Source organism: Sturnira hondurensis, unplaced genomic scaffold, assembly GCF_014824575.4.
Source record: "Sturnira hondurensis isolate 20B ecotype Veracruz unplaced genomic scaffold, ASM1482457v3 Scaffold0022017, whole genome shotgun sequence".
Lineage (NCBI taxonomy): Eukaryota > Metazoa > Chordata > Mammalia > Chiroptera > Phyllostomidae > Sturnira > Sturnira hondurensis.
Genome location: NW_028094648.1, coordinates 5,247,644 through 5,265,719, shown reverse-complemented (window position 1 = coordinate 5,265,719; position 18,076 = coordinate 5,247,644). Strand labels below are relative to the sequence as shown.

The following is an 18,076-nucleotide window of genomic DNA, read 5'->3' as shown; positions in this document are numbered from 1 at the left end:
TCTCAAGATCTTTAGTTATTGGAAAAATGCAAATTCAAATTTCAGTAAGATGTCACCACATACCCATCGGAGTAGCAAAAATTAAAAAATTAACAATAGCCGATTTTGGCAAGGATGTGGAGCATCAGGAACTCCTACACGTTGCTGGTGGGAGTGCAAACCTGTACAACCACATTGGAAAACTGCTTGGCAATTTCTCTGAAAGTTAAGTAAACATCTGCCTGCCCTAAGACCCAGGAATTCCACTGTAAACACAAACATCCACGAGACCTAAATGCTTGCATCCACAAAAAAGCACAAAAATGTTTGCAGCAGTTTTACTAATAATAGCCTCAGAATGGAAATAGCACACATGTCTATCACGGAAAAACAGAAAAACAAATTGCGGGATAGTGATACAATGAAATTCTATTCTCGGTGATAAAAAAGAACAAATTTCTGGTACACACAACAACACTCATAAATCTCAGGAGCTAATTTAAAAGATTTCTCACAAATTGAGTTGTCACAATTGAAATGGCAAGGGAAATAATAATGAATAACAATGATTACTCCTCATTTTGGTTCATTGAAATAAACCAAGTCTATAAAAGACACAAAGGAAAGAGTTAACAGAACACAGTGACTTTCCATCTTTTTTTAGCCAAGGCCCACAGTTTTGCATGTGTAAACTGTATTTTTTCTGTTAGAAGGATCCCTCGTTTTCACCAGATTCTAAAAGGGAACTATTTTTGCTCACATAACTCCTCAGCTCCTATGCCTAAATGTCTGGTATATAAGAGATACTCAGTAAATATTAGTTGATTTATGTATATTGAATTTCTAACTAACAAAAGTTAATAACCACTGAACAGAGTAAACTAGATTACAGTCATTCTCTGGAAAATAATCCTCACTGTTTCCTGCTCCCATCATGCTCTACCTGTATGAGGTTTTTCATCATCCTGTAGTTCCAAGTCCTGGCTGAATTACACAATGCTCTATGGATTCATTAAGCCAATTAAGAATAATGTTTAAATCACAGTTTCAGCTCCTTCAGGAAATCATCCATCTTCTTATTTAACTTTACCATTCTATTTAAATTAACAAGGGTTTGATGGTAGTTAATAAATGATATTAATTAATTTAGGAAATTACTTTGTCTTCATTAAAGTGATTTAAATTTTTTAATGCTTAGAATTTTCCTTAGTTCCATCAAATGAAGACAAACCACATTCGATTAAACCTGAGTTACCTGACTTTCCTATTAGTCTAAGTACCAGGCAGAATCTCTAATGTATCCAGGACGGGCACTGGACCAACTATCCAAACTGCCACCCTCCCCTCTCACGGTTGTTTTTCCGTTCCACGTACGCACACCTCTGTTTCTGTTTTGTTCGCCAGTTTACTTTGCCCAGAAGTTGCTAAAGAAGTTTGTGGATGGCCTTTCTGAGCTGTCCCTTCTCTGTGAATCTGGAGAGAGCTGTGCCTATCAGTCCAGCGCTGAGCAACTCTCAGGTTCATCGGAATGATTAAAGACCAAACCAAAACCTTCTAACAAAGAATTTACTCAACAGAAAATACAACATGGTTACGAAAACGAAAGCAAACAAACAATGAAATATACTTTCTAGAAACAAAAGAAAAAACAAATAAAAATCCTGTGACTTTTAGAAAGTCAGGGACATGCAGTGGGCCCAAGCTACGTGGTACCAAGAGCAGAAAACAGTAGTACCCTAGAATAGATGCTCAGGAAATAGCTGGTGGATCAGTGAAAGAGATAAGCAGTAGCTGAGCATGCTGGGAGCACAGAAACCCCTGATTGAGTGGGGAGCCATCAACCTTAGAACAGCTGACAGGACAGCCATCAGTGGAGGTTGGTCAGACCCTCCAGTGAAAGAGAGTGTGTTCTTATGGAACATGAAGGAAGGCACCAGGCTGATGGTTATCGACATAGATATCAAATACAATGGTCTGTTTGCAGTTATCATACATTTCTTTTCGGTAATTTGTTAGTAAGGACTTTCAAACACGGAAGCAAATGAAAGTTCTAGATACAGGGCCTCAAGACAAAAGAAGCATGACACGCTGCAAGGAGCAGGCCAGGCCACGTGTGCCGTTGATGTGTCTAATAATAAATTATATTTAAAAAACTCACAAATGCTATTTACAAATAATTCACACTCTTCAAAAGCATTAACAAACAATCTACTTTGCCAATGGAGATTGAAAGCCATCTTCCTTACAAGATTGGGTCTCACTCATACTTAGACTACCCTACATCATGGAGAAAGAATGGATTTCTCATCCTAAAAACTTCCAGAAAGAGTAAGTGATCAGTTTGACATCTGGGTACCACCTGAGACTTTAAAGAAATGAACACAGGAATTCAGGGTGCTCCCTTGATTAGTGCCAAACAACAGAGATCTTCCCATGTCTTGACTCTGCAACCCCTGGAAGAAAGATCTTCAGTATTTTAGAGAGAAAAGAACCTAAAACTCAGATCTTCAGTGACACGCCAAATTTAAAGCATTTATTACCTGGAGTGGAGTTTTCTTTGTGTCTAGCGTTTTTTTCCTAGCAGCCGAGAATGAAGTCCTGGGAGAAACCGTGGCTGCGTAAATAAAAACAGGCATTTTGTTGTCGTAAATTCTATTTTAACTTATTTGCATCAAAGCCATTCATTAGGTGCAGCACTAGGAACTTCTTTACAGTGGTGTTGCGGGAGAGTATTTAATGAAAAAGAAAATGCTCGTTTTAGATTTTCCTTCTTTTTTATGGTATATCAAAAATATGTCATACAAATTCACAAAAATAAACATAATGTGGCAGGTGTGGACCCAGAACTAGTAGATTGCAACTCAGAAAGAAATTCCAATGTTTGGGCAACCTTAGCAGACAGAGATTCTCTTACTTCCCAAACTTCTTCCAGTTACATCAAGAGGTCCTCTCGGTGGAAAAACAGCATGGGCATTTTTCAGGGTGGAAGAACCGGTCTTCATTATGCAGGAACATACAGATATTTCTGCACAGTTCACCTGAGCAAGTATCCGACAACGACCCTGAGAAAAGACTGTGAATGACTAAGAAAGGAACTTGGAGTTCCAATATGCATCATCCTCTATATGACATATACAGGTTATTTAACTTACAGCTTCAACAAGGAGTTGATACTACTGAACCATCTAATGTGACTGGCAATCTGTGGTCAGGTTCAACCAGCCCCTAGCTCTAGAGCTGATCACAAATATGAAAGTCATTTAGAGATATAGAATTTCAGTTGAAAAAAATTAATGTTTCATTGTGTACTTACAGATATGATGAACACAAGAAAGTGGGAGATGAAGTTGTCAGAGATGATGGTTGGCCCAGCCCTGAAAGAGAGGATAATGCATGTGGAGGGGGATGGAATTCAGAGAAGGCAGAGTATATTTATTCTTACAAAAATATTCATTGAGACTAGTGTATGCTAGGCTACAGATAAAACGAGCAAAACAGAGACACTCCCTCACTGCATGGAGTTTTATGTATTTTCCCAGACACAAATATATAATTCTTGAGCATCAATGTGCCAATGCTATAGATTTGAGGAGGCAGGACAGCCCATAGTGTTCAGCCTTGAAAAGCAACAGCATTTGTGCTCTCTTTGGGATATTGAGGAAGTGCACCATAAACAAGAGTGGGAGAAGACGGCATTTAGGAAATGTGCAGTGATGTAGGCAGAAACATTGAGCTAAGGTATCAAGTAGATGAAGCTTGACTTCAGTGTTCTGCTTCTGTTTATATACAGAACTTCCTTTCATTGAGGTCTCTGAGGCTCCCTGGCACCTTCCCAAGGTCTCCCCTTTGACAGTCACCATGCCCGGCCTCCAAGATAGTCCAAGACCAAATAACAAATTTCTGCTAATCTGACAAAACTAATTTCTAGTAATTGATTCAGTTATTCTCTTAAATAAAACACATAAATTTTAGCTTCAGCCTTGTAGAGACACCTGGAATAACAATAATGCTTTATATTCTTATGGGCTGTTAGTTTACTTATAACATCAGTGCAAGTTACTGCATGTTACCAGTAAGGCACTATCGAGATGAGTAAGGGGCTTTATCAGCTAGTTAAGGGAGAGATCAATGCACAAGCACTTTAATCAGTGAACAATGGGGGCAGTGTGTGCATGAGTGCCAAGAGGGGGCTGAGCACTCCATGCCAGCTGCCTTTCATGCACTCACTTGCTGGTTCTGAGGTACAGCATGCTTGGTGGTAATGGGTTCTTGCACCTAAATCTGCTATCAAGCTCCCTTGATGAGATCAGGCCTAGATCTTCCCAGGCAGAAGAGGTAAAAAAGGGTGACCCCAGCAAAAAAAGGAGCAGGGGCAATGATGAGCTCCCCAGGGGAAAGCTGAATCTCTAGAAGGAGGAGGCAGGGATCTGAGGCCAAGCTCTCCCCTGACCACATGAAAAATCTCTTTTCTTTCATTACGTTGCAGGATCTAGGTCCAGTTTTGCAAAGAGCTGGCAGATTTCCTAAATGCACTCACAGCTTTTCAGAGGTCAGAGGGAGGCTGATAAAAGGTTATCGTCCCATCCTACCAGGTGTTAAGTCTTGAATGAGTTTGCAGTTTGTGGTTTAACCCAGTTACAGTGAACACTGGTAAATCAGGGTCAGCTGGAGGAAAACAGTGCCTTGGCAGAGCAACAGGAGACATTGTGGACAACCCGTCCCTTTACTCACTTTTGGGTCACACCCAGAATTAGTCTCTCATACCAAGAAGACACATCACAAAACTGATTAACAGGAGCCAATGCATCCTCAAGTCCTCTGGGTCCTTCCCTGCGTCTATTTTCACTTCTGTGACATTAGATCAGGTTTCTCACACTCTCTAGGTTACAACAACAATCTCCTTTGTCTCTATGAGGTCCAATGGCAATGTATCCTCTCTCAACAAGGTCACAAGAATAAACTTAAACACAATTGTATTGTGCCATTTACGGGCAAAGGCAGTTTTCTAGGGAACCCTAGTGCACAATTGGTGGGATTGCAGACTGGTATAAGTACTATGAAAAACAGTACGGTATTTCCCCTGAAAACTAAAAATGGATCTGCCTTTTGACCCAGCAATTCCACTGCTAGGATTATACCCTAAGAACCTTGAAACACCAATCCAAAAGAACCTATGCACCCCAATGTTCATAGCAGCACAATTTACAATAGCCAAGTATTAGAAGCAACCTAGATGCCCATCAGTAAATGAATGGATCAAAAAGCTATGGTACATATACACAATGGAATTCTATGCAGCAGAAAGAAAGAAGGAACTCCTACCCTTTGGGACAGCATGAATGGAACTGGATGGAGAGCATTATGCTAAGTAAAATAAGCCAAGAGGTGAAAAAACAAATACCATATGATCTCATCTTTAACAAAAACCTAACCAACAAAACAAACAAGCAAGCAAAATATAACCAAAGACACTGGAATAGAGAACAGGCTGGCAGTGGCCAGAGGGGAGAAGGGAGGGAATTTCAGGGGAAAAGGGGAAGGGTTTGCAGGAACAAGCATAAAGGCCACATGGACAAAAACAATGGGGAGGTATGGAAATGGAAGGGAGGTGGGGAGGGCTTGGGGGATGGGTTGGGATGGGAACAAAAGGCAGAAAACTATACTTGAACAATTGAAATAAAATAAAATAAAAATTGAAAGAAAAAAAGGCACTTTTCTCCCAGTGTCTTTGAGGCTAAAATATTGAAAGCTTCCATCTAGCTCCCCTCTTCAAAGTTAATTTCTTCATCCCTCCATACTGAACACACCCTAGCCGAGAGCTACACACTCAGAGCTTGCTAAGACCCCCTGGGGCTGTTTCCATTGCTGAACTCCCAATCAACCCGTGTCACTCAAAAGCTGCTTTCCAGTTATTTTTCCTGGGAAACTTCTCTGTCACTGAGCTTAACTATTCACATCTCAAGTTGACACATCTAAAAATAACTGGTATTGATACTGACTTGCCTGTTAATGTGTTTGTTTTGGTTTACCCTCCTCTAAATGTGTTATTTTGTTGTTTCACGTGTAACAGTCTAACTTCCTAAGGGGCTTTCAATTTCCTTAACATCAGAAAACACACCTTCAGTCTTTTTTTTCTGCTTTCTTCATCCCATCACCCAAGTCTCCAAAGCAGTATATTTGAAGCTATGGACTTCTATCAATTAGCAGATCATGAAACTGGTTTCATACGTCTCCTGCCAGCATCTTTAAATAAGTAGAATACAACCCAAGAGAACCGAAAACATCAGAGTGCCTCACCCTTGGCGACGGCAGGGATCTTTCTGAAACTCAGACACAATGAGGGCTGTGAGTGAGCATGTGTTAGGCTACAGTTTAAAATATATTTCTTACTAAATTGCGATCAGAAAACCTTGAGAAACACGACCAGGGATTTACTAAATATTTATGCTTTGCAAGAAAGTTGCTTTTGCAAATTTATTTGGATCCCTAGCAGTTGCTCTCAGGTTCCCGATTTAGTTCCCTTTGGCTTTTATTGTCGCCTGTGTTGGCATCACCTGATGACCTCCCGATGAGACCTGCTTGCTTCGGGTCACAGGCCAACGTCTGTATGCCACTGTCCACACCGACCCTGCTGCACCCTCCAAAACAAACCCAGAAATGACGGTGGCAACACTCCTCTTTCTAGGTTAAAGAACCTAGAACCTCTTTAACCTCTTTCTAGGTTTAACCTCTTTCTAGGTTAAAGTAAGTGACTCATTATATAATGGGGGGGAAAAGACACAGGAAATTAACATTCCTCTGAGAACTGTTAATTTACATTTCACAGAAATTAACATTACTCCCAGGCAACTCTAATGTTAGGGTTGCCTGGGAGTAAAACTCTAATTCATGTAGGAGCACTCAGACCAGCTCTTAAATTAGCAACTTAGCTGAATTTTAAAAATAGAGCAGCAAAAATAAATCAGCATTTTTGAAGAAATAAGACCTGTGAGAAAAATTCTGATTACTAGTTGTTACTTGATATGATACTTGTTATAATAAAATACTGTTTATAAGGTCAATTATAATAGAATTTATTTCAATTTTAGTTTTCCTTCTTCTTGCTTTATACATAAAGACAAATCAAAATTAGAATAAATATTCTTAAAATACGTTCCTACTGCAAATGCTTTACTTCAAAAATGGCTTAGAAGGAATATTCCTCTACAATTATTTTGGTCAAAATACAGAAACGAGGTAGTGACCTGAGGAAAATCCCTCGCTTGTGCATATTGCCACGATAATAAGGGACCCTTTGACACATGGGTACAGCCACAACCCTCCAGCTGTACTTGCCCCCGGAGGCACAAAGGACTACACTGGTCCCATGCTGTTCTTCTAACATTTAGAAAATGATGATCATTCCCTTATCTTATTTGCTGCCATTTAGCCAATGTAGAGGGAACATCATACAAATGAAGTTTCTCCTCCAGAGGCAGCTGTAACAGAAAACTGGCAGGGATTCATTCTACTGGATAGTGTGTGTTAAGTCCACATAAGCGGCATGGAAATGCCTTAGAAAAAACTGAGGGACACCCTGTCTCCCCGGCACAATCACGTGCATGGTCTTACAGTTTTGGCAGGGAAGCCCTTGAACTGTGAAGAGGCTAGTGGAAGAGCTACCAAGGTACCCACCGAGTTAGAAAGTCCTTTAGTATTAGTACAATTGATAAGATACTGTAGCCTACTTTCCAGCAGCAAACAACAGTGAGAAGTGGGTGAATTAGTAAGAAGATGGGTAGGTAGGAGGCAAAATTATTAATATCAAATCTCCAGTGATGGTCTGAAGCGGCTTCCTAGGTCTGGCGTGGTCTCGAAGCCACAGCCATGTCCCCACTCACTTCTGCATTCCAGGAAAGCAGGGACAGTCTAGCATGTGGGACAGGGCAAGTACCCAGTACGTGCTTGTAACAGGTGGCTTCATCTTACAGTGCTATACTTATTTTCCTCTCATTACTATCTTCTCATGTATTTTATATTTTCTTCTATTCCCTTTGTGGAACAAAAAGGTTATAAATAAATTCCACAGGAAGGTAAATTAAGTGTTGTCGAAGAGTAAGAGGAATAAATTGAGTGCCACAAAGAACTTATAAACCAGCATCCATGGGGTTTCAAAGGATGGAGAAGTCATATACTGTGGGAGCAACTTTCCTCACAAGTCCCCCCCGTGTGCCACAGATGAGAGTAAATATGACTGAGACATGATGTGATCTGCTTGGGGAAGAGAAGTGAGCAGTGGCCAGTTTCTCAGGGGAGACAAAGGCCAGCAAAGGCCAGTTTCTCCAAAGAGAAAAAGGCCACAAGCCCCCTCCTCCAGGGCCTTTTATTGGGTTGTAATACACAGGCATACAGGGTGGCAAGGATCAAACAGTAGATAATATTTCAGAGAAATCTGAGGGCTTAGTATGACTCAGAATCTGTCAGGAACAGAGTTTTAGAGTTTCCTTAACATATGAATGAAAGCACTCTTAGCAGAACAGATTTCACAGGTTTATCAGGAAGTCTTTGTGATGCCAGATTTTTCCCCAGGACAGGCTCTTGCTAGGCAAGGAGCTGCATCCCTCCCCATCAGGCATTCAGGCTTAAGGGGATTAGAGTCAGGAAGGCTTCTCCCAGAGAACATGGGGACTCGGGCTTTGTCAAAGCCAGGGCGGGGCGGGGGGGCGGGGCGGGGGAGGGTGAGAGTCCATTGCTCTTTATTGCAGCCCCTCCAGTCCTTCCATGAAGGCCTCCCACTTGATCGAGTCTGGCTTAGGTTGCCCCCACCCCCCACTGTGAGGGGTCTTACCCATCTTTGACTTCTGACCAAGCTTTGGGGGCAGGGAGAGGAAACTGAGGCAGCATTTGCTACCAGAGACAAGCTTTGTCTCCTGCAGCTCCCATTCCAGAGGTCTTCCCTGGCCCTTAGCCACAAGGGGTCGAGATACAATTCCTAGAACCATGCAGAGCGGTCTACAACAACATACGGACAGAGGAGCCAGTGAGAGTTTGTGCAAGAGATGGTATTGCTGTGATTATAAGCAACAGGTAGGACAATGACTGGCAGAGAGGACTCTTAAAGATGAAAAGAGTTAATTCTTCTTAATCATTAAATAAATTTTACTCTATTGATTTGCTGATTCTAAAACAGAAGCCTAGGATACAAAAATATAATGATATAACCTGTAGTATCGGCGTAAAGAACAGTGAGCCAGAAGGTCTATCTTTTCTTTCGGCCATGAGAAGAACAATGGGAAGCTCCTGTTGAGAGAGGAAACAAATGCATCAGAATTTAGAAGTATACACCAGGCTATTATTTGAATTTTTAAAAGGAGGTGTAATTTCTTTTTTTTTTTGTATTTTAATATATTTTTCCCATTACCATTTAGTCCCCTTATACCACCACCCCCCCACAACCACCACATTGTTGTCCATGTCCATGAGCCCTTTTTCCTTTTTGCTCAATCCCTCCACTCTCTACCTTCCCCACTTCTTGTCATCCTGGTCTCTATCTATAAGTCTGTCTCTATTTTGCTTGTTAGTATAGTTTGTTCATTAGATTCCACATAGGAGTGAAATCATATGGTATTTGTCTTTCTCTGACAGCCTTATTTCACTGAGTATAATGTTCTCTAGGTCTATCCATGCTGTCACAAAGGGTAAAACTTTCTTTTTTATGGCCAAGTAGTGTTCCATTGTGTAAATATCCCACACTTGTTTCATCCACTCATCTACTGATGGGCACTTGGGCTGATTCCATATCTTGGCAATTGTAAATAATGCTGCATGAACATGTGTGCATTGGTAGAGCCACTGTGGGAAGCAATATGGTGATAACTCAAAAAATTACAAATGGATCTGCCTTTTGACCCAGCGAGCCCACTTCCAGGAATATATCCAAAGGAACAAAAAAAGTTGTAGATCCTGTTATTCATTCTACAATTGTCTTAGTTTACTCAGGCTATTACAACAGAATATCATAGACTGGGTGGCTCATAAACAACAGAAATTTATTTCTGAAAGCTCTGGAGGCTAGAAAAAGAATCCCAGATCAAGGTGCCAGCAGAGTCGGTGTCTGGTGAGAGCCCCCTTCCTAGTTCACAGAGGCTTGTTTTTACTGTGTCCTCACAGGGTGGAAGCAGAGAACTCTGACCCCATCAGCCCCTTCAAAGGGCATCAATCCCATTATGAGGGCTCCACCTTCATAATCTAATCACTTCCCAAAGGCTCCTCAACACCATCACATTGGGGATTAGGTTTCAACATATGGATATGGAGGGACACAAGCATTCACTCTGTAGGAATGGTCAAAGTCAAAATACATTGCTTCCCAGTCTAACAGTCCCTCCTCTTGGAGGGACCCGCAGTCATTTCCTTACACCTCATGCCCACTTCCACCTGTCTGCTCCAGCCTCGCCTTGGAGTACTGCCCTCCTCAGAGCCTCCCCCAAAGCTTCAGGGGACTAAGCCTCCTGTGGGAGGGTCTCCTGTGCTTAATAGCACTATTCAAGCCCTCTGAGAGTCTCCTTTCCTTTGGGAGACCTGGCCCATAATTATACTGACTGTGACCCTGAGTAACTGAAGAGGGTGAAGGGATCCTGATACACTATTTACTCTACCCCTCTGATCCAAAAGCCCTGCTTCCTAGCCTTGTCCTGCAAACCTCTTGTGCCAGAGAACTTGAATTCTGGCACCAGACAGGGTTAGACTAAAGCAGTGTTTCCAAAACTCAGTCATAAAAAGTCATCAGGTACACTTGTTAAAGATACAGAGTCCCAAGCCTTTGTCCCACGGGTTCTGATTCAGGACCTGTGGGGTAAGGGTGACTGTGTTTTTTTAACAAATGTGCTACTTGATCCCTAGGACTTTTTGGTATTTAGGGAAATACTTAAGAGTTTTCTATGCCTTCTTAGACCTCGTGATTTAGACTTCTAGTCCATTTCTTGAGGCAGGGAAGTTCATCCTTTTTCCCAATTAATTTCCTCTACTGTCAACTCCAGCCAGCCCCAATCCTGCTCATCTTTCTTCCATGTTCTCAGCATGTCCCAGCATTCTAACCAAGACACCTTCAACCCAGAAGGACCTCCTCGACCTATGATCCTGTCACATGAGTCACAGAGAACCATCCCTAGCTCGGAGTTCCTGCCTCTGCATCCTAACTCCCTCTGACCAGTTTCCTTGGACAGTATTGCAGGCCCACGTTGAAATGGAATTTTCCACCCTCCACAGTCATGGGGATTTTCATCTCTGGGCTCTCATGGGAGGGCACCAGCTGTTTATACTCACTAGTTTCTTCTAGCCCTTTTTGGTAACTTCCTCTTTGCTGGACAGCCTATAATGTTAGGGGCCTATTTATGACATTTCTTACACTTTAAAAAATATACATATTGACCTGGCCAGGTGGCTCAGTTAGTTGGAGCATCATCCCATACACCAAATGTTGCAGGTTTGGCCCTTGGTTAGGGCACATATGGGAGGAAACCAATTAATACTCTGCTCTTGCAAGATCAATAAATATATCCTTGGGTGAGGATATATATATATATATTTATAATTATATAAGTTATGTATATATAAATTATATATATAATTTATATATATATATAAATTACTGTACTGCCATGTACACTTAAATATTCCCAAATAATTTCCTAGTTGTCTACTATACACAAGAATTATCTCTCCAGTTTAATAACAAACCTAGTAATCATAATNCTCTTGCAAGATCAATAAATATATCCTTGGGTGAGGATATATATATATATATAATTATATAAGTTATGTATATATAAAATATATATATAATTTATATATATATATATATAAATTACTGTACTGCCATGTACACTTAAATATTCCCAAATAATTTTCCTAGTTGTCTACTATACACAAGAATTATCTCTCCAGTTTAATAACAAACCTAGTAATCATAATAACTTTTTATTTAATATCTTTATTTATGTAAGCCATTTTATATATAAAATATTTTATACATAAAATATAATTTGCATTCACTTTATATTTATTTTCTCCTTGAGAACAGAGCCTTTACCCTCAACATTCTTCCTCACTTTACTTATCCTTCACAGCACTAGAATACATAGATACACCATGAATGATCAATAATTGATTATAATATTCACAAAATAAATGAGGGATTTAAGGCACACTGCAACAACTGAATGACAGCAAGAACTTGTAATCAATCTCGAAGATGAGAATGCTTAAAAATCACCTTTCAGAGGAATTAATATATCAACCATGAAATGTCAAGGGAGAAAAAAGTTCTGCATTTTCAGCTCCTTGGGTCATCTCAGATATTGAAGAGGTCCATAGACCAATCTACTTGACAAGTGGAAAATAAACTGAAACAAACAAAAACACAACTGAACACAAACTTTGCCGCCTGCTGGAAAATAATGACTGTGCGGGTTGGAGGAAATAATGAAGGCTGGTGGGAATCTAGAGGGTGGAATTCTCCCTGTTCATGTGGGTAGCGATCCTCTGTGGAAGCGACTGGTTGATTCAGGGTCAGGAAAACTCGTAAATACAGGAGGAGTTAGCTCCTCTGCCCAGGAATTCTGCGTCTAGGACTCTGTATAGAAATCATGATGGTTTTCTCTGAAAATGCTTCTTTTTGAATCAATTGCATTTTGAAAAATAGAATGTTCTAAGAGAAAAATGATGGGAGAAATGTGAGTTAATAAGGGAACAGTCATTCACTAAGCACTCAATACTTCCCAAGCTCCGTGCTTAGTTTTTCACACATGTAGTTCCAGACAGCAACTTACACACGAGAAAGCTGGAGCTCTGGGACGTGAAGTAACCCGTCCCAGGTTGCCCAGTGGCAGAGCCAGGCTCCTAACCAAGGTCGATCTGAATCCAGAGACAAACTTATTTTCCCAACGTTAAATCATCAATTCAACTCAACAAAAAGCTATGAGCACTTGTGTCAGACACTGTTTCAGCCCCAGGAACACAGCATGCAATACACGAGATCGTGCCTTCAAATAGTCTACATGCTCGAGATTCCCAAGTCATCATTTGGGATATGTAGGATCACTGAAGATACCTCTAAAACATCTGGTGAGATACTGAGAAAGAAATGGCGATGCCATCGAGTCCTAAATCAGTAAGAACCCATCCAGAGACATTTTGCGTTCATTTCTATAAGGCTCACTAGAATCAGGACAATTTTTTTCTTTACTTGAAATTCAGGGGAAGGCAGGAAAAACATGCAGAAGAAGGGCCTGATTGATGTCTCATAAATGGTAATTTCATGCTTCATCTTCTACCACTACTGTTCCACAACATCAAATCATTTTACATACCAGTAGATATTAGGGTCCACTTGGTAACTATTTATTGCATAAATTTAATCTCAAAAAATCATTTTTTCTCTGTCTCACACAGACATTCTATGTACCTGCAATTACAATTTTTATTATGGCCTTCCCTTGACCCCAAAACTTCCAAAGGCTTTGCAGAAGAGTTTGCAGTGCCTAAAATTATAAAGGAAATTGAATTTAGCAAGGCATTTCCAATAATCTACAAAGTTTATTTATAGAATCAAGCAATGTAGAATCATTCCTGAATATCAATCAGAAATCTTCTTTTGCACCCACAATTTTTTTTTCTTTTTAAGGATAGAATAAAAATCAACAGGAGATTATTATGTTGAGATTTGGTATCAAACTGACCTCAAGATTTAGCCCTGGCTGGTGTAGCTCAGTGAATTGAGCACAGTCCTGTGAAGCAAACGGTTGTTGGTTTGATTCTCAGTCAGGGCACATGCCTGGGTTGCAGGCCAGGTCCCCAGTAGGGGACTCATGAGAGGCAACCATACATTGATGCTTCTCTCCCACTCTTTCTCCTTTCCTTCCCCTCTCTCTAAATGTAAATAAATAAAATGTTTAAAAAAAAGATTCAGGTAAGCAGTAACCCCAAAACAACTTGGGAAAATCTACTCTGACCTCTGAAATACCAAGAGCTCTTGCATTGGGATGAGAAAATCAGCAATTTTGACTGTGACCTGATTTTGAGCAAAATCAGTATTATAGAAAATATTGCCATCCTATTTCGTATTTATTCCAGTCCCTTTCCAGATGCCTCCTAAAGAACACTTCTACAAGTGAGTGATCTGAGGACTTGGGGCAGCTGTTAGTAACTTTGCCATCCAAAGGAATACTGAAGCTCACACCCTCAGTAATATATAAATACAAATTCTCTTCACTGTCTCACCTACCCCTGCTCACTAGAATTCATCTAACACCCCATCCTCTTTCCAGAAATACACAGAAGTGCGCACAGGCAATAACTATAAATGGAAATGCCTGACCTGGTTTTGGGTTTTGTGGAAATAATCAGGAGATTATATTATACACAGGAAGAGAAGACAGCGGGAAAGACTGAGAGAGGCAGGAAGCTGCCAGTTATTATGAGGGAGCACAGGAGACTGGCGGAAACTGGACGAACAAGGGGTGGAGAAGAAACTAACACTAAAAGGAAGTATTACTTAGGAAACACTATTGGAAAATTCCTCCAGATTACTACAAACATCCCTTTTTTCCCTAAAGCATTTTGTGTCACTGCTTTATATGAGAACTCAGAGAACTCACATTTTAGCATTAAAAAAAACCTCTTCATATATCTAATAAGTTCTTTCTAATGATTTAAAAATAATTTTTGAAAGTTTAAGGTTCACAAGGAAGTGTATAAGTAGTACAGAGTTCCCATGGACCTTTAACCCAGCTTCTCCCAATAACAATATGTTACATCACCTTAGCACATTGTCAAAACCAGGACATTGAAGCTCAATATTGTTAACTCATGTACAGACCTTATTCAAATTTTCACATAAACTACTTTGTTCTTTTTCTTTTCTTTTTCGGTCTATTGTTCTATGAAGTTTCTCCATGTGCATAGATTCAAATAACAAATGCCTCAATCAGGATAGAGAAGTGTTCCATCACTACAAGGCAACTCCCAGGTGTTACATTCTCAACACCAGCCTGTGCAACCACTGGTCTGCTCTCTTTCACTATAACTTGTCATTCGGACACTGGTTATAATGTAATTAGACAATGCGTAAGTCTTTGAAATTGGCTTGTTTACCTCTTTGCCCATACGATCCATCCTTTACATTGACTTTTCAAGTTCTCATTTAGCAAACTCTAAAATACAACTCACAACAATTTGGCATCAAAACTAATCTAATTGGCCCTGGCTGGTGTAGCTCAGTGGATTGAGCGCAGGCCTGCAAACCAAAGGGTCACAGGTTCGATTCCCAGTCAGGGCACATGCCTGGGCTGCAGGCCAGTTCCCAGCAGGGGATGCTCAAGAGGCAACCATACATTCATATTTCTCTCCCTCTCTCCTTCCCTTCCCCTCTAAAGATAAATAAATAAAATCTAAAAAAAGCACAAAAACGAATCTAATTATTTTCTGTATACAGTATGCAGAGAAAAAAGCATTTGGAATTATAAAAGAGGGAGAATGCTTGCATGTGCAATTTGGAATAAACTCAAGAGCTGTTCATGGAGCTACTTCGTAGAGGAGATTGAAAAGAAATGGATTTTGCCAAGTTGAAGCATCTTATTTTGACTTCTCTAAAACTAGGACATTGGAAACCATAGCATTTTGGTTTATTGCTCAAATAGTTGTTGCTGTTTGTGTAAAATAGGCCAAAGTTTTGGAGATAAAATTTTCATTAAGAACTCAATCAAATGCCAATTACTACAGTATTTCTGCATCTGTGATTAGGAACACTATCCATGAAAAGGAGCAGATGTTCACAGCCATTTCTACCATTAGTGAAGTGGTACATTAACACTTCTATTAAGCAATGTTTATTACTTCCCTCAGAGTTTTAAATGCCTGGGTTTTAAGCATTTAATGCAAAATCCGATGAGACAAAATTTTGGACTTTTCAAAAAAAATTGTGATTATACAAGTTTGGAGAATAAAAAGTAATTCAGATAAACAGACTTTCTAAAGGACTCATTTTAGCATGAAAGCAGTCTCAGGACATACAGGCGTAGGCAAAATTAGGTGTACAGTTGTTCATATGGAGAAAATGCAAGTTATAATTATTACAATAGCTTTATTAACTCTGTGTTTTACGTACTCAATCTGTAAATCTACTTTTGTACACCCCTACATAAATAGAAAGTTATATCCAGAAAGTATTGAATTGGTTTAAATATATGTAAATAGGAATGTCTGCTAAACCACTATAGTCATGGTAACATATCTCCTAATGGGCAGTTTTCTAGTTCCACGGGCTCCTGTAACTCATTCCTTATTCCTGGACCATCTGCTCTGGATACACAAGACTTCTAAGCTCTTTACTGTTTTTTTTTTCTAACCTCATCTGAGGATATGTTTACTGATTTTGGAGAGAGAAAAAAGGAGAGAGAGAGAAACATCAGTTGGTTGCCTCCTGTATATGACCCAACTGGGGATCAAACTCACAGTCTTTATACATGCTCTGACCAGAAATCAAACCTACAGTCTTTTAGTATACAGGATGGTGCTCCAACCAACAGAGCCACCTGGCCAGGGCTCTTCACCGTCTTTTGTGGATCACCTTACTTTTCTCACTTCCTATTACAATCTTGGCAATGCTGCTCCTTGGGGGACGCTCCTGCCTTGGAAGGACCCAGGTTTGAAGACGGTGCAACATCCCCGGAGGCAGCTCCATAGATCCTCAAGCTGTAACAGCGGATGCCAGCTGTCTCTGTCAGGACAGACCACCTCTCAAGTCCAATCTGAAAAGCACAAACTTTCTGCACACACACCCAAGTGGCAAACACATGCTCTGCCCAGTGCATCTGGACAGCTCTTTGTCTAAATCATCACAACCAGTGATTTAAAGGAGGCTTTCATAATAGGGCAATTATTTAGCAGGTTACCCCAGCAGCAGAAATGGGGATCCAACCGGGGCAAGTGGAGTGGAGGATGTACCCAGAGTGCATGCTGTTTGGCATAGTAGCCTCTCATAAAGCAGGCAAGGGACCCGGCCACAGGCAGGCATGTGGCCACAGAGAAGCACAAACCATGTCATCAGGTGGTTATTCCAGAGCACAGAGCACAAAGAGGCAGGGAGGAACTGGCAGCAGCAAGATGGTGGAGCCCCAGGCAGTGGTCAGCATAAGGAAAGTTTGGGAGCAGGTTAGCAGGCAGAAGGAAGGCTCAGGGGAGCACAGCAGTGCCCGTTACTGGCACTGGAGGGCACATTTAGAGCTGGAGCCCAGGAGTAAGGTAAGGAAGAAGAGAAAGGAAAGGGCACTGAAATTGATGGGCAGACTAAATACATAATCTTTAATCTCCAAGACAGCCATGCAAAGTAGGTATTATCCCCATTACACAGGAGAGAAACACTGAGGTTCAAAGAGTCTGTTGTGTTTTGGCATCATCATATGGGTAACCCATTTGGCCGTCAGAATCTGAACTCAAACCAGGCTAACTTCAAAAATATAGTGTTGCTATATTCACACTGTCATTTGCCATATATTATGGCTGTTAAATACCAAATGCATATTTCTCCTCATGTCACTTATTTTTCCCCTTTAATTGATATTGTGCCACAAATTAGAGACTTTTTTCAAGAGTCTAAATTCACTTCCAGTGGCTATGGGATTGAGAATAGAGTCAGGCCTACCTGGACATGCTGTTTGGAGGCAGCCAAGAGCAAAGCTGGGGTGCTGGGTGAACAAGTCAGACTTCAGCTGCTGAGGGGTACCCAGAGGATGGAGGTGTACTAAGGCAGAGACCAAAATGCGGAGAATGGACCCAGGGTGTGACTGACAAGCCAGGCTGAAAGCAGACAACCTGGCTCCCACAGTGAACTTTCCTCAGCACCCCACAGATACATAGTGGGGACAGATGGTTCTAAAAGGGACCAACTGCAGCCCTGAGTACGAGGAGAGGGATATATGCACATACATTTTTTGGAATAAATATTCATTGTGATTCTCTTGGTTTTTAAATTTTATACTTTATAAAGTATAAAGACAATATTAAGAAAACTGAAAAGAACAAAATTAAATGTCTCTAATTTTCCTCCTAAATGACACCA

At 40.6% G+C, this 18,076-nt stretch overlaps 1 protein-coding gene across 1 annotated transcript in view; it reads right to left on the bottom strand.

Moving 5' to 3' along the window:
- LOC118978649 (uncharacterized) overlaps positions 1–18,076 on the bottom strand; it is a 69,854-nt gene that overhangs the window by 10,236 nt on the left and 41,542 nt on the right. Inside the window, exons 8-11 of the mRNA XM_037034231.1 lie at positions 9,181–9,258; positions 3,293–3,353; positions 2,894–3,041; positions 2,520–2,593 (exon numbers count right to left, since the gene is read on the bottom strand). Of these exons, the coding sequence (XP_036890126.1) occupies positions 2,520–2,593; positions 2,894–3,041; positions 3,293–3,353; positions 9,181–9,258 (361 nt within the window). The remainder of the gene's footprint in view (positions 1–2,519; positions 2,594–2,893; positions 3,042–3,292; positions 3,354–9,180; positions 9,259–18,076) is intronic.